The sequence below is a fragment of the Stegostoma tigrinum genome, chromosome 6, assembly GCF_030684315.1.
Source record: "Stegostoma tigrinum isolate sSteTig4 chromosome 6, sSteTig4.hap1, whole genome shotgun sequence".
Lineage (NCBI taxonomy): Eukaryota > Metazoa > Chordata > Chondrichthyes > Orectolobiformes > Stegostomatidae > Stegostoma > Stegostoma tigrinum.
Genome location: NC_081359.1, coordinates 15129686 through 15146631, shown reverse-complemented (window position 1 = coordinate 15146631; position 16946 = coordinate 15129686). Strand labels below are relative to the sequence as shown.

General features: G+C 45.9%; 1 protein-coding gene across 2 annotated transcripts in view; it reads left to right on the top strand.

Annotated features, from left to right (window-relative positions):
• gramd1c (GRAM domain containing 1c) overlaps nucleotides 1-16946 on the top strand; it is a 58143-nt gene that overhangs the window by 11489 nt on the left and 29708 nt on the right. For both annotated transcript variants that reach the window (XM_048532334.2, XM_048532333.2), the window contains exons 4-6: nucleotides 10460-10631; nucleotides 13231-13374; nucleotides 15719-15837. In XM_048532334.2, the coding sequence (XP_048388291.2) occupies nucleotides 10460-10631; nucleotides 13231-13374; nucleotides 15719-15837 (435 nt within the window). The remainder of the gene's footprint in view (nucleotides 1-10459; nucleotides 10632-13230; nucleotides 13375-15718; nucleotides 15838-16946) is intronic.

Genomic DNA, 16946 nt, shown 5'->3' with positions numbered 1-16946 from the left:
GCTAAGAAGTCTTTTTCACTTGCCAGGCAGTTCAACTGCAAGTCCTTGTATATCCCATGCTTACGAAGTTTAAAAGCCCCGAATTGTTTTGTGTGTGTATATGTATTTTTCTTTTATTTAGTTTTTGTAAGTTAGGAACAGGAGTAGGCTGTTTTAGCTCCTTGAGCCTCCTTTCCCTTCAATAGGATCATGGCTGATCTAATATTCCTCACACCCACTTTCCTGCCTTTTTCTCACAACTTTTGATTTCCCCAACTGATCGAGAATCTATCCCAGCCTTAAATATATGCAGGGACTCTGCCCAATTAGCTCTCTGTGGCACGGAGTTCCAAAGACACTCAATCCTGTGAGAAGAAATTCCTCCACATCTGTCTTAAATTGGCACCCCTTAATTCTGAAACTAAGCCCTTTTGGTTCTAGATTCTTCCCAAGAGGGGAAATATCCTCTTGGCATTTACCCGCAAACCCCTTTAAGAATCCCTTATGTTTCAATGAGATCCCTCTTGTTCTTCTGAACTCCAGTGAGGAGAGTCCCAACAATAATAATATCTTGCATCTGAACTTGAATGACAGCCTAGTGTGGCTTTGGTAACTGATCACCACATAGTATGTAATAAGTATTTTGAATGTCTGGGAGTTTGTGAGCTATGTTTGTTTGTGTGATTGTGTAGAGTTTAGTTTATGTCTTTAGGAGAGTTTTATGAATATGGATGTTTCTTATTGTGTCAATAATTGTTTTTGCTAGAACCCTTTCTCTCAGTCTGCTGTGCAATTCTATAATATAATCAAATGTGAGGCTGGATGAACACAACAGGCCAAGCAGCATCTCAGGAGCACAAAAGCTGACGTTTCGGGCCTAGACCCTTCATCAAAGAGGGGGATGGGGAGAGGGAGCTGGAATAAATAGGGAGAGAGGGGGAGGCGGACCGAAGATGGAGAGTAAAGAAGATAGGTGGAGAGAGTATAGGTAGGGAGGGGATAGGTCAGTCCAGGGAAGACGGACAGGTCAAGGAGGTGGGATGAGGTTAGTAGGTAGCTGGGGGTGCGGCTTGGTGTGGGAGGAAGGGATGGGTGAGAGGAAGAACCGGTTAGGGAAGCAGAGACAGGTTGGACTGGTTTTGGGATGCAGTGGGTGGGGGGGGAAGAGCTGGGCTGGTTGTGTGGTGCAGTGGGGGGAGGGGACGAACTGGGCTGGTTGAGGGATGCAGTAGGGGAAGGGGAGATTTTGAAACTGGTGAAGTCCACATTGATACCATATGGCTGCAGGGTTCCCAGGCGGAATATGAGTTGCTGTTCCTGCAACCTTCGGGTGGCATCATTGTGGCAGTGCAGGAGGCCCATGATGGACATGTCATCTAGAGAATGGGAGGGGGAGTGGAAATGGTTGGCGACTGGGAGTTGCAGTTGTTTGTTGCGAACTGAGCGGAGGTGTTCTGCAAAGCGGTCCCCAAGCCTCCGTTTGGTTTCCCCAATGTAGAGGAAGCCGCACCGGGTACAATGGATGCAGTATACCACATTGGCAGATGTGCAGGTGAACCTCTGCTTAATGTGGAATGTCATCTTGGGGCCTGCGATAGGGGTGAGGGAGGAGGTGTGGGGACAAGTGTAGCATTTCCTGCGGTTGCAGGGGAAGGTGCCGGGTGTGGTGGGGTTGGAGGGCAGTGTGGAGCGAACAAGGGAGTCACGGAGAGAGTGGTCTCTCCGGAAAGCAGACAGGGGAGGGGATGGAAAAATGTCTTGGGTGATGGGGTCGGATTGTAAATGGCGGAAGTATCGGAGGATGATGCGTTGTATCCGGAGGTTGGTAGGGTGGTGTGTGAGAACGAGGGGGATCCTCTTGGGGCGGTTGTGGTGGGGGCGGGTTGTGCGGGGTGTGTAGGTTACGTGGAACAGTCCCTCTTCCACACCTACACAGGCCCCAAACCCCACCTCTTCCTCCGGTACATTGATGACTGTATCGGCGCCGCCTCTTGCTCCCCAGAGGAGCTCGAACAGTTCATCCACTTCACCAACAACTTCCACCCCAATCTTCAGTTCACCTGGGCCACCTCCAGCACATCCCTCACCTTCCTGGACCTCTCAGTCTCCATCTCAGGCAACCAGCTTGTAACTGATGTCCATTTCAAGCCCACCGACTCCCACAGCTACCTAGAATACACCTCCTCCCACCCACCCACCCACCCTCCTGCAAAAATTCCATCCCCTATTCCCAATTCCTCCGCCTCCGCCGCATCTGCTCCCACGATAAGACATTCCACTCCCGCACATCCCAGATGCCCAAGTTCTTTAAGGACTGCAACTTTCCCCCCACAGTAATCGAGAACGCCCTTGACCGCATCTCCCGTATTTCCCGCAACACATCCCTCACACCCCGCCCCCGCCACAACCGCCCCAAGAGGATCCCCCTCGTTCTCACACACCACCCTACCAACCTCCGGATACAACGCATCATCCTCCGACACTTCCGCCATTTACAATCCGACCCCACCACCCAAGACACTTTTCCATCCCCTCCCCTGTCTGCTTTCCGGAGAGACCACTCTCTCCGTGACTCCCTTGTTCGCTCCACACTGCCCTCCAACCCCACCACACCCGGCACCTTCCCCTGCAACCGCAGGAAATGCTACACTTGTCCCCACACCTCCTCCCTCACCCCTATCGCAGGCCCCAAGATGACATTCCACATTAAGCAGAGGTTCACCTGCACATCTGCCAATGTGGTATACTGCATCCATTGTACCCGGTGCGGCTTTCTCTACATTGGGGAAACCAAGCGGAGGCTTGGGGACCGCTTTGCAGAACACCTCCGCTCAGTTCGCAACAAACAACTGCACCTCCCAGTCGCCAACCATTTCCGCTCCCCCTCCCATTCTCTAGATGACATGTCCATCATGGGCCTCCTGCACTGCCACAATGATGCCACCCGAAGGTTGCAGGAACAGCAACTCATATTCCGCCTGGGAACCCTGCAGCCATATGGTATCAATGTGGACTTCAGCAGTTTCAAAATCTCCCCTTCCCCTACTGCATCCCTCAACCAGCCTAGTTCGTCCCCTCCCCCCACTGCACCACACAACCAGCCCAGCTCTTCCCCCCCCACCCACTGCATCCCAAAACCAGTCCAACCTGTCTCTGCCTCCCTAACCGGTTCTTCCTGTCACCCATCCCTTCCTCCCACACCAAGCTGCACCCCCAGCCACCTACTAACCTCATCCCACCTCCTTGACCTGTCCGTCTTCCCTGGACTGACCTATCCCCTCCCTACCTCCCCACCTATACTCTCTCCACCTATCTTCTTTACTCTCCGTCTTCGGTCCGCCTCCCCCCCTCTCCCTATTTATTCCAGCTCCCTCTCCCCATCCCCCTCTCTGATGAAGGGTCTAGGCCCGAAACGTCAGCTTTTGTGCTCCTGAGATGCTGCTGGGCCTGCTGTGTTCATCCAGCCTCACATTTGATTATCTTGGAATTCTCCAGCATCTGCAGTTCCCATTATCTCCAATTCTATAATATGTACATTTTATAGAGGCTGTCTTATTGGGTAACATTATTATTGGCTTTACTGAACTGATGCAAATAGGCATGTGGAAGCAACAATTGAGATAATGAAAGAATACTTAAATATTACAGAAGGCTATTTTCTTCGTAAATTCGGCGCCTGGTGCCTTAAGGAGCTGTTCACCTCGTACTACTCCACCCGCCCCAACCTTCTCCTTGTGACCTCACTGAGGCTTGCTTTATCAAATACGAATACAACTACCCATGAATACCTTAATTTGAACCTGCCTCTACTACACGTCTCAGGCGGAATAATCCAGCTAATAACCACTAACTCTGAGAAATTAGTTTCCTCATGTTTCTTTTGCCAGTTACCTGAAATCTGTGCTGTGTGGTTCTTGATTCTTCCAGCAGTGAGAAGAATTTTCCCCTGTGTGTACTTACTGCCCACAACCACCACCACATATACCAACCTCACTCGCTTGCGCTCGCTCGCCCTCTCCCTTGCTCCCACACTCGCAATTGCAGGAAACAAATCTCATACTTTCAAGGAAACAAGTCCCAACGTCTCCAGTTGTCTGCACAATTGAAGTTCCTCATCCTTCTAACCATTCTTAAGAATCTTTCCTGCACTGTGCTGAATATTTTAACAGATTTTAGGAAAAAAAATGATGCACAGACCTGGATGTAAGGTTTTCTTTAAACACCACTTGCTTATGTATGCTCCCCTTTTTAGTATAGCTCAGGATGCTGTCTGATTTAATCATGCTCTTGCTGCCTTCAATGATTTAGTCACTGTGTGTCCTCCTGCTGCTGTGTCCCTTGTGTCATATTGATCACCTACGATCTTTCTCTGGTGGTTTGACTCACTTCATGCTGTTGTGCATTAAATTTCATCTGTGCTTTCCAGCAACATTTTCTAATCGTGTTTTTTATTTTTGTTTGAACTTCTACAGTCCCTACTTCAATTCATAATAACTTCCAAGTTTTATATCCCCTGCATAATTTGAAAATGTGTCCCATACATCGGGTTACAAGTCTCTGTTTAAAGTCAGAGATGTACAGATGGAAACAGACCCTCTGGCCCAACTTGTCCACACTGACCAGCTATCCTAAATTAATCTAGCCCTATTGGCCAACACTTGGCCCATATCCCTCTTAAACCCCTCCTATTCATATACCCATCAGATGCCTTTTTAAACATTGTAATAGTACCAGCCTGCACCACCTCCTCTGACAGCTCATTTCCATACACTCACCACCCTCTGCATGAAAAAGTTGGTCCTTTTTTTTTGAAATCTTCCCCTCTCACCTTAAACTTATGCTGTCCTGTTTTTGGATTCCCCTACCCTGGGGCAAAATAGACCTTAACTATTCACCCTGTCTGTGATCCTTATGATTTGATGAACCTCTAAGATGACTCCTCAGACTCTGATCCTTCAAGGGAAACTAGCCCCAGCCTATTCAACCTCTTCCTGTAGCTCAGACTTCCAGCCCTGGCAACATCCTTGTAAATGTTGTTTTAAAACTCTCCTTTCCTATAGCAGGGAGACTGGAAATGAATGCAGTATTCCAAAAGTGGCCTAACCAATTTTCTGTACATCTGGAACGTAATGTGTATTACGAACAGCAGGAATCCTAATACATATCCCCAGAGAATTCTGATTTGTACCAGCCTGTGAAACATTCGTTAACCACCATTCTGTTTTCTATCACCTTAGTCTTGTATCCATTTGCTACTATCTATTTTATTCCATGTGTTTTAACTTTGCTCACAAATTTGCAGTAAGGATTTTTTTTGTTTTTTGCCTTCATTCACTCCACATGCTATATGTTCACACAGTCACTAAACCGTTTACTTCTACCTCCTTTTGTAATGTGTTCAACTCACCTCTGCTGAAATTCTCAACCATGGCTTTGTTTCTAGACTTAACTATACCAAATGGTTAGTCTCTGACATTGTGTATCCTTTTGAAATTATAAATCACTAAAACTCTACCTGGCATTAAATCCCATCCAGCTGATGTCTTTGAGCACGCTAACCTATGTTGTTTTAACAACGGCTCGATTTATTAAAATTTTCATAGCCAGAATCAAGGTCATCTGTGCAATCTCCTCCAGCCCCACATCCTGCTGATGCATGGTCCTCCAATGCTTGGCCTCTTCAGGTTTATCAGTTTTAATTGCTCCACCGATTTCAGCCATGTCATCAATTGCCACAGCCCTAGATTTAGAATTCCTTCACCACATCTCTCGCGCCCCCCCCCCCCCCCCCCCGCGCCCCCCCTCTCGCGCCCTCATTAAACGGTGTGCAGGTGGATTGCCCACAGTTTCTAGGGATGTGCAGTTGGGAAGTCCAAGGTTATGGGGATAGGGTAAGGGGCTGAGTTTGGGGGGGGGGGGATACCTGTCGGAGGGTTTTGGGCTAAATGGCTTCTTTCTGTGCTGTAGAGATTCTCTGACCCTCCTAAAAATGCTCCATAAACCTGTCTCTTCATCTGAGCATCACTTGGCTTAACACCTTGGTGTACGGCTTTGCCTTGTATAAAACGCTGTGGGACATTGAAGTGCTATATAGTCATAACGTAAATGTGAGTTGCTGTTGCCATTATTCCATCTGTAAATGTTTGACTTGTACCAAAATAAGCCGAGAGCCCGTGGAAGTGATTGCTTAGCTTTGTTGAATGTGTCAGATTTGGCAGCTCTTTATTTGAGTGGCCTATGGCTCACAGGAGAGAGTGAATACAGACCAGCAGTGATACGTCGGATCTGTGTTGAGCCAGAAGGAGCCACTCCTGTTTGCCCAAGTTCCTCACAAACATAACCTTTTTACAAAAATTGGTTTGCGCCTATTCTTTGAGTGAGATCCCTTCAGGACTGATTGTGGGGCTGCTCCAGATTTGTGACAGGCAGCCAGAACTTGCACTACAGAAGTCCAACCTTTCTGTACTTTTCTTTTGCTTTTTAAGTGCAGAATCATCCAGGAATTGCTCATTATTGACATGACCCAGGTTTCTTCATCTTCTCCCCCCCACCCCCCCCCCCCCACCTCAACACACCTTCCCACTCACCCGCACAATCATAATTTCTTTCCCAGCACAAAATGGACAAACGTGAGGTGAACTTCTTCCTGAAGACATTTGTTCCTCGGGCAGATAATGGGTGCTTGGCTGGAGATGGATTATCTATCATGGTTGGCGTTAGGTCCTGTGTGTGTTTTAATCTCTTTTCTGCGAGTTGCCTGTATTTTGTTCAGGCTAGAAATGGATGTCTGACTGTTAATAGTTAGTCTCCAAGCAGGATCTTCCCCCATTGCTCTGGAAGCTCTGATGGGTGCAGTCCTGTTTGGCAAGAATAGGAAGTATGTGTTCACGCCCCAACTGACACCCAATCTCATCTGCTGTTGAACAATAGCTGGACTTGGGTCTGGTTAGTAAGTGGATGGGAGACTAACCAGGAATTCCAGGTGCAGGAGGAGGGCTTTTGTGGTCCAGTGGTGTTGCCCCTACCTCTGTGTCAGTAGGCCTTTTAATTCAAGTCCCTCCTGCTCCAGAAGAGTGTGGTAACATCTCCAGAAGAAGTTGATTTTTAGAAAATATCTAAGGATGAGGCATGTGCCTGCTAGAGCAGACCACTTGCCCCAGGCTCCAGTGAGTACAAATATTCCTCATTAACCTTTTATTTAATTTTGAATGACTTTGACTTTCCGACCAAGACATTTCTGCAACATGGCCTCCAGTGCAAGGTCAACAAACCTGCCCAAGTGAGGCAACAGCAGTGGCTGATGCCAGAGAACCTGACCAGGGCAGCTCGGTGAGACTCAAAGGGTCAGATTTTTAAAAAAAAAATTGGATCAGACAGAAAAGGTGGAAGGGAATGAAATACAAAGGTCGTGGTGTTTTGGGGGCACTCCGAGGATCCTGGGACCAGGATTTGGTGGGGGGTGTGGGTGGTGTGGAGTTGGACACCGTGATAGGAGGGAAACTGTGAATTGCAGGATGGGACAGGAATGTTTTGGGTGTTGAACAGAATGTGGTCATTAGATGAGCTGGAAAGGAAGGAAGAGTAGGTGAATTGAATAAGGGATGGTGATACAGACCAGACCAGACCAGACCCCACCCACTCCCCCCCCCCCCCCCCCCTTCAAAATATATTAAGAAGATAACTTAGACCCCAAAGCTTTCTTATTTTTAAAGGCAAGTGCCAAGCATTACGTTCCAGATGCAATTTGATTGATCAAACTACCAGGCTTCAACCAAAACAGGCTTTGTTCATACACCACAGTTAAAACACAAACAAATTTTAAATAGAAATTATTCCGTGTTTGATCTGTCATTATAACTCATTTATTGGGATTATTCTGTGCTAATCTTGTCTCCCTTCCTTAGGAACGATGTTGTAAAACTTGAAAGGGTTTAGAAAAGATTTACAAGGATGTTGCTGGGGTTGGAGGGTTTGAGCTATAGGGAGAGGCTCAATAGGCTGGGTTTGTTTTCCCTGGAGCATTGGAGGCTGAGAGGTGAGCTTGTAGACGTTTATAAAATCAGGACAGACATGGATAGTGTAAATAAGCAGGGTCTTTTTCCCAGGGTGGGGGAGCCCAAAACCAGAGGGCATAGGTTTAAGGTGAAAGGGTTAAGATATGTAAGGGGCAACATTTTCATGCAGAGGGCGTTGCATGTGTACCAGAGCAAGTGGTGGAGGCTGGTATAATTACAACATTCAAAAGGCATCTAGATGGGTATATGAATAGGAATGGTTTAGAGGGATGTGGGCCAAATGCTGGCAAATGGCACTAGATTTATATAGGATATCTGGTTAGCATGGACAAGTTGGACCGAAGGATCTGTTTCCATGCAGTATATCCCTAAAAGGAAGAGGAATCGGAATAACTTAACTTTATTGGAAAACTTAGCAGAACAGTAGATTATTTGACTGCTCAACAGTAACTGTTCCGATATCACAGCATCCCATAAACACACGCTTGCCAAAGGCAAATTCAGTAAAATAGATTGTGTCATGTGCAATTCCAGCAGCAGGAAGAGAACCCCAGCTTGTAGTACTGGACAGGGGAGATGTAGGGAGGATGTTCCCAAAGGTGGATGTGTCCAGAACCAGGGGTCACAGCATGAGGATTTGGGGTAGACCATTTAGGATGGAGATGGGGAGACATTGCTTCACCCATAGAGTGATATGCCTGTGGAATTCATTACTACAGGAAGTAGTTGATGCCAAAACATTGAATGTATTTAAGAGGCAACTAGATATAGCACCTGGGGTGAATGGGATCAAAGGTTATGGGGAGAAAGCAGGATTTTTAGGCTGTTGAGTTGGACAATCATCCATGATAGTGAAGAATGACGGAGCAGACTTGAAGGCCGAATGGTTGCCTCCTGCTCCGATCCTCTGTTTCTAAGCTGTAGCAAAGAGAGGAATAAGAGCTTTCATATCCAGCTTCAAGATCCCAGCAGTGACTGAAAGTTAGACCCTGGTTCTGTGGAGATTTGACCCCACCCCTTCGTGTTATTTCTACTGTTCAAATATTTTCTTTTAAATGACCCTCAAGGCCTCCCAAACTGTTTACTGCATTGGCTTGGAACAGACTGCTTGGTACCTCGGTCGCAACCTCTCTTCATTTTAAAAGAAATAGGACCGAATACGCCTCTTAAAGCCGTAGTATGGTCACAATGGTGGCAGGTGAGGACTGGGCGTGAGGATCGGTTTGGGAGTTAGTTAAGGGGTTAGAGAAGGAATATTGAAGGAGATAGCGAAAGGGCTAGTAGTCTTGGGGAAGGGACGCTAGAAGAAAGAAACTGACAGTGATGGTGGGGAATTGGTGTGGAAATGTTGTATCAAGGCTGTCAAAGCCCAATGGGAAAAAGTTAATAACAACCATGTCTCTCCTACGTCGCTTTGCCAAATAAGGCCTCCCAGAGGAGGTACATTACTCACGGGGGTAGACTGAAATGTGCTGTGTACGATCACATGCAAACACAAATACATTCAACTATAGGAATGGAAACTGAAACAGGAAAAACACCATTGTATGAGCACTCAGCTCAGGACTTGTTACAGAGGGCAAGCTGACGCTGCAGAATACAAGTGAATAAACTGTTATCAACCTCTAACTCCAACATGATTCATGTAACTGGGTAGCACCTAACATACACGGGCGCACACACCCCAGTAAGTGCTGATGGTGCTTTGGTCAGGAGTGGGGGCCGGTGTTATTCCACATCAGCTGTTAGTGGGCGGTGGCACCTGCAGACAAGCCACCCGCTGCCGAGGAGGGGAGTGGGTTTTGGACATTTGTGTGGTGTTCCATACCAGGGCCTACCCAACATGTTGTAGCTACCCGCATGTGAGCGAAAGGTTACGTCAGCGAAACCTTCACACAAGTGAAGATACCATCCCCCAACTGCACTTCCCCACCATCTACCTGCTCGTTAAAATTTGACATTTTTACTTATGAAGAGAAACCATCCCCCCCCCCGAGTGGAAGTGTCTCCCGGTGTTGGCCTGCATTTACATTGTTTCCTTTTATATTTTTGTTTTTTTAAAAAAAAGCAAGATTCCTCTCTAAATACTCTCCACTCTGCTACATTAATGAATTGAAACCATTTTGTTTGTCTATCCTTTCATCAGTAACATGTCATTCCTTTCTTTTACACAAAAGAAGGTCCGTGAATTGCCTTGAGACTCCCCTCTCGTTTCAAATGCGCAGAATCTTTTTGTGCCAGTTTTTAAAACAATTGTTTTATCTGCTAAAATCCATTCTTGTCAGTTCCAGCAACATTACCATTTGGCTGCCTGGAGTTTTTTTTCATTTCATTTTGCAAGGAACTGAAACAATCTTCGGATTAGGCACAAATCTTTGAGTGGATGATTACCAAAATCAGTTATTCGGCGTTTCGTTGGCAGGCAATGAGAGTTTTCTGCTGAAAAGCATTAAATCTATGTTCAGTCCCCCAGAGAAGAAGTCCGGGCTGAGAAACAAGAACATAATCAACCCCTTGCTACATCTGAAAGGGCAAATAATAGAGTTGGCGGCAAGTCACCGTCATCCTCTTTAGACTATAATGGAAATGAAGATCTTCCTGCTGAAAGAACAGATGTGTCTGAATTTGCAAATGAAGGTATGAACAATATGCTGGGGTTTGATTTTTAAAACCTCTTGCAATAGGGAACGGGATTGTTGGTTCTTAAATTTTACAATGGACTTCAAGTGCTCAAATCTCCTGGCTTTATGCAAGATATTGGATAAAGAAAAATAATCATCTTTTGTGTAGGTGAACCTTGGCAGTGTGCTAGGAAGATATCCAGTGACACAGGAAAACCAGTCAATTTCAGTGACACACAGTCATCTACCACACACACGTGGCTTGTATTGTAGAATAGTTGGGAAGAGAAAATTACTTGGGACCTGTAGAAAGATGGAGGGGAAGAATCTTTCCATCCCCTTTTTAAGCATTAAAGAATGTTTCTGAGAATTAACAGGAAAAGCGTGTCATGAGATCAGTCCTCCATGCCTTTAAACTTGGCATTTTGTCCAGGCTGCATGAACTTGGTTAATACGAGAGCGTGTTTTCTAGAATTCCACTTGCTCATCAAAGGAAATCAATGTTTTTCACCACTTTCCGAATGGCGCCACTTTCTTAAAGGTGTGTGTGGCTAACACGTGCGAACACAACACACCTTGGAGAATGAGAGATAATGGGAACCGCAGATGCTGGAGAATCCAAGACAACAATATGCCTGCGTCTTTGTAGGTTACGTGGAACGGTCCCTCTTCCGCACCTACACAGGCCCCAAACCCCACCTCTTCCTCCGGTACATTGTTGACTGTATCGGCGCCGCCTCTTGCTCCCCAGAGGAGCGAAGAACAGTTCATCCACTTCACCAACACCTTCCACCCCAACCTTCAGTTCACCTGGGCCATCTCCAGCACATCCCTCACCTTCCTGGACCTCTCAGTCTCCATCTCAGGCAACCAGCTTGTAACTGATGTCCGTTTCAAGCCCATTGACTCCCACAGCTACCTAGAATACACCTCCTCCCACCCACCCTCCTGCAAAAATTCCATCCCCTATTCCCAATTCCTCCGCCTCCACCGCATCTGCTCCCACGATAAGACATTCCACTGCCGCACATCCCAGATGTCCAAGTTCTTCCAGGACTGCAACTTTCCCCGCACAGTGATCGAGAACACCCTCGACCGCGTCTCCCGTATTTCCCGCAACATGTCCCTCACACCCCGCCCCCGCCACAACCGCCCAAAGAGGATCCCCCTCGTTCTCACACACCACCCCACCAACCTCCGGATACAACGCATCATCCTCCGACACTTCCGCCATCTACAATCCGACCCCACCACCCAAGACATTTTTCCATCCCCACCCCTGTCTGCTTTCCGGAGAGATCACTCTCTCCGTGACTCCCTTGTTCACTCCACACTGCCCTCCAACCCCACCACACCCGGCACCTTCCCCTGCAACAGCAGGAAATGCTACACTTGCCCCCACACCTCCCCCCTCGCCCCTATCCCAGGCCCCAAGATGACATTCCACATTAAGCAGAGGTTCACCTGCATATCTGCCAATGTGGTATACTGCATCCACTGTACCCGGTGTGGCTTCCTCTACATTGCTGAAACCAAGCGGAGGCTTGGAGACCGCTTTGCAGAACACTTCCGCTCAGTTCGCAACAAACTACTGCACCTCCCAGTCGCAAACCATTTCCACTCCCCCTCCCATTCTTTAGATGACATGTCCATCATGGGCCTCCTGCAGTGCCACAATGATGCCACCCGAAGGTTGCAGGAACAGCAACTCATATTCCGCCTGGGAACCCTGCAACCTAATGGTATCAATGTGGACTTCACCAGTTTCAAAATCTCCCCTTCCCCAACTGCATCCCAAAACCAGCCCAGTTCGTCCCCTCCCCCCACTGCACCACACAACCAGCCCAGCTCTTCCCCTCCACCCACTGCATCCCAAAACCAGTCCAACCTGTCTCTGCCTCCCTAACCTGTTCTTCCTCTCACCCATCCCTTCCTCCCACCCCAAGCCGCACCCCCATCTACCTACTAACCTCACCCCACCTCCTTGACCTGTCTGTCTTCCCTGGACTGACCTGTCCCCTCCCTACCTCCCCACCTATGCTCTCTCCACCTATCTTCTTTTCTCTCCATCTTCGGTCCACCTCCCCCTCTCTCCCTATTTATTCCAGAACCCTCACCCCATCCCCCTCTCTGATGAAGGGTCTAGGCCCGAAACGTCAGCTTTTGTGCTCCTGAGATGCTGCTTGGCCTGCTGTGTTCATCCAGCCTCTCACCTTGGAGAATGTTTGGGAAAGTAGATAACAGTGCCATCTATTGGTGGCCATGGAGTGCTCCGAAGGGAACAGAACTGTTAAGTTTGCTATAAGTAACACCATGTGGAGCTGGAGGAACACAGGCCAGGCAGCATCAGAGGAGCAGGAAAGCTGATCTTTTGGGTTGGGACCCTTCGTCAGAAATGGGGAGGGTGACGGGAGCTCCAAAATAAATAGAAGGTTGGGGCTGGGAAAGGTAGGCGTGATAGTGATAGGTGAGTGCAATTATGTTCTGTATAAAGAAGAGGATGCCCAATATTAAAGCTCCTACTATAACTGAATCATATCCAGTTTATACAGCAGATTCTAAACCTTTTTGTTAGATCGTTGTTATGAGATTTTAATTTGATTGTCTCTCCGCAGCTGAAGGGAAGACCTCTTGCAGTGACCTTCAGGGTAAACTTTACATTAACAGAGTATTCAACATGAGTGCAGACAAGATGTTTGAGCTTCTGTTCACGGACTCTCCATTTATACAGAAATTTATTAGTGCAAGAAAAATTACAGGTAACCAACTATGAAAGTTACTTTAAGCAAAAAAAATTGCAGTAGATCTCTCCTCGAACCGATTCAGTTTTAACAGTCTGTGGCTACATAACCTACATTTAGACTGAACTAGCATTGCTTTTAAATGGACCCACAAAACCACCTGCATGGTACATAAAAATCAGTCAATTTCTCGCCTGAAGCAATGAGTTCCAGTGCAGATAGTCATTACCACAGTTTCACACTGGCACCATTTGGACCAACTTGGCCACCTCGAAGGAATTGCTTGTGAAATTTGAAACTTCCTATCGGTAATTACCGTGAGTCTGGATCCTGCCAAAGATGTCTGCTTTATAAAGTTGAAGATTTTTGGAGGGTTCCAATTCACTTCAGCTTAATAGCCGCTGAAGAAATGTTTGTTTATTTTTAAGAGGTAGGTTTTTTTAATGCTGTAATTCCAGATAACACAGCCTCCAACTCATCACTCACCTGACAACTCCTCCTTCACCTGATTCTGTTTTACCACCAATACACCCCCAACATTTCACCTGAGAGCACACCACCTCCTGCACAGAAGGCGGTGATTCAGCCCAACATGTCTGGGCTGTCCCTCTGAAAGGTATTTGCAGTTAGCATCATAGAATCTTTCCCTTCAAGTGAGGATCCAGTTTTAGTCTAGAAATTGCATTTATAGTTATAATACTTCCATAGTTTTCCTTTATTTTGGAAATGATAATCAGATTTATAATTATTTTGTTTTGGGAATTACAGTTGAATCTCCTGCAACTACTCTTTCCTTTCAGGCAGCACGTTCCAGATTTTAAGAACTGGCTGGAATTTTTTTTTAAAATCCCCTCTTCTCCTCCCTCATTCGTTTTTTGACAATTATTTACAAATTGTGCCCACTTAGGATCTGACCCTCCTGCCAGTGAAATCCATTTGTCTTTCTCTATCAAATGTCCTTCTAATTTTGAACGCATCCGTTTTAAATTTCTGATTAAACTTCTTTTTTTTCTCGGGCTGGAAGGAGGACGACCTCCAGGAGCTGCAATCTCAGCATTAGTCCCTCACTACCACTCCTCCAGTAAATATCTTCTGCACCCTCTTGACATCCTTCCTAAGGTATGATGCTAAGGATTGAACACTGTACTCTAGAACACTGTGGAGGATGTTGGTGAGGCCTCTTCTGGAGTACTGTGTACAGTTCTGTTTGCCCCATTTTATAGGAATTTACTGCTAAGCTAGACAGTGTTCAGATGTTTACCAGGATATCGCCAGGAATGGAGGGTTTGAATCCCCTAAGGAGAGGCTGGATTCGTCATGACTTGTTTCTCACTAGAGTGTAGGAGATTTGAGGGATGACCTTTTTTTTTAATTGAGGTTTTAGAAAAAAAATCATGAAGGACATAGATAAAGTGACTGGCAGGTGCTTTTTTTCCTAAGATAGGGAATTTCAAGACTTGGGAGTATTTTTAAGATGAGAAGAGAAGGATTTTTAAAAATACTCTAAGGGCAACTTTTTATGCACAGTTGTTCTTATGTGGAATGAACTTCCAGAGAAAGTGGTGGATGGTGGGTACAGTTACAAAGTTCAAAAGACATTTGGATAAGTACATGAATAAGAAAAATTTGGAGGGATGTGGGACTAGTTATGAGTATGGTCAGCATGGACTCGTTGGACCAAAGGGTCTGTTTCTATGCTGTATGATTCTGACTCTGATACAATATTCTAGCTGAGGCCTATAAAATGATGTGAAGGTTTAGTTTCTCTCCCACCTATTTATGTTCTATTTTAACCTGGTGCCAGTGCAGTCTGTCACTGTCAAAGATTTATCTCCTGTAAACATCTAGGTTTCTGATTTCTGAACCCTATTTAATATTCAGGAAATATTTTTACAGATCATTTGCCTCACAGCAGTTGGTATAAATTGACTGCCATGTTTGTGCAGAAAATGATAATTTATGTACTATTAAGCACTCTTTGGAATGACCTAACTCTTGTGTCAGGCTTTGAATAAATGCAAGCTCCTTCTTGCTCAAAGGCAAAACACGGCAGATGTTGTAAATCTAAAGTGAAAGTGGGCAATGGTGGAGAAACTCTGCAGGCTTAACAGCATCTGTGCAGACAGAAACGGAGTTAACATTCATAGAATGAAATGAGTCAACGTAATCTCTGTTTCTTCACAGATGCTGCTAGCCTGCTGAGTTTCTCCAGCATTTTCTTCCTGTTCAGCACTCAAATTTGTTTGTGAATTTTCTTGTTTTGTTTTTGTATTTTGAAATAATACGTGCAGACATTTTTGATATTTAAAATGGTAGCTTTTTGATTTTTAACGTGAGCCAGAAAAGACTCTGTTTTCTCTAGATCTTGTTAGTACTCCCTGGGAGAAAGCAGAGAATGGTAACCAGTTAAGAACAATGAAGTATGTAATAACCATCACAAATCCGCTGATTGGCAAGTTTTCAACAGCAACTGAGAAACAGGTATTTACAGAATCTATACTTACCTTTCAGATTCTTTATATCACGTATGTGTGCAGTCATGCTGAATGTAACAGATGTAAGATGTATGTTAATAAAATGTGAGACTGGATGAACACAGCAGGCCCAGCAGCATCTCGGGAGCACAAAAGTTGATGTTTCGGGCCTAGAAGTCTAGGCCCGAAACGTCAGCTTTTGTGCTCCCGAGATGATGCTGGGCCTGCTGTGTTCATCCAGTCTCACATTTTATTATCTTGGATTCTCCAGCATCTGCAGTTCCCATTATCACAGATGTAAGATGTACTTTTGCTTGATTAGTCTCTCATAACATTCATTTAGACAGGAGCGTGCCTCAGCAGTTAGCACTGCTGCCTCACAGCGCCAGGGAGCTGGCTTCAATTCCAGCCTTGGGTGGCCTTCTTCCTGTAACTGTGTGCGTTTCTCCCACAGCGCAAAGATGCGCAGGTTAGGTGGATTGGCCATTGCTAACCGCAGAGTTACAGGGACTGGATCCAGGTTGGATGCTGTTCGGAGGGTTGGTGCAGACTTGATGGGCTGACTGTCCTGTTTCCACACTGTAGCGAGTTCTCTGATTTCATTTTTTTTTTGAAAATCACTTTAACTTTTTGTGTGTCATTTCTCTCTCTCTTTCGGAGACAGCATTCAATGTTCAGCAGAGAGGAAAAGGAATTTAATTAAGTTACTGAATACAATCTCTTGGAAGTGTTTATTTCCTGTTGAACGTGTTCCAGCAACTAAAGGCTATAGCACCAAATAATGACGAAGATCCTTAACCTAACCTGCCGTGTTGGATTGTCTTCCTACTCCGTAGAAAGTAAATTTTGTTCAGACCATAAAACAAACCCATTAATTTCTGTCCATGTGGACTGATTTTAGGTCGGCAGGATAAATTTAATATAGATTTAAAATGTTAGCTGTGCATCAATGAGTAGCATTCTTCTCTCCATGGCAGAAGGCTGTAGGTTTGAATTCCACTCCAGAGACCTGAATGTTTTTAATGCAGGTTGGTACTGCTGGAGCAGTGCTGAGGGAGTGCAGCACTGTCAGAAAAGGACCTATCTTTCGGACAATATAACACATCAAGGCCGTGT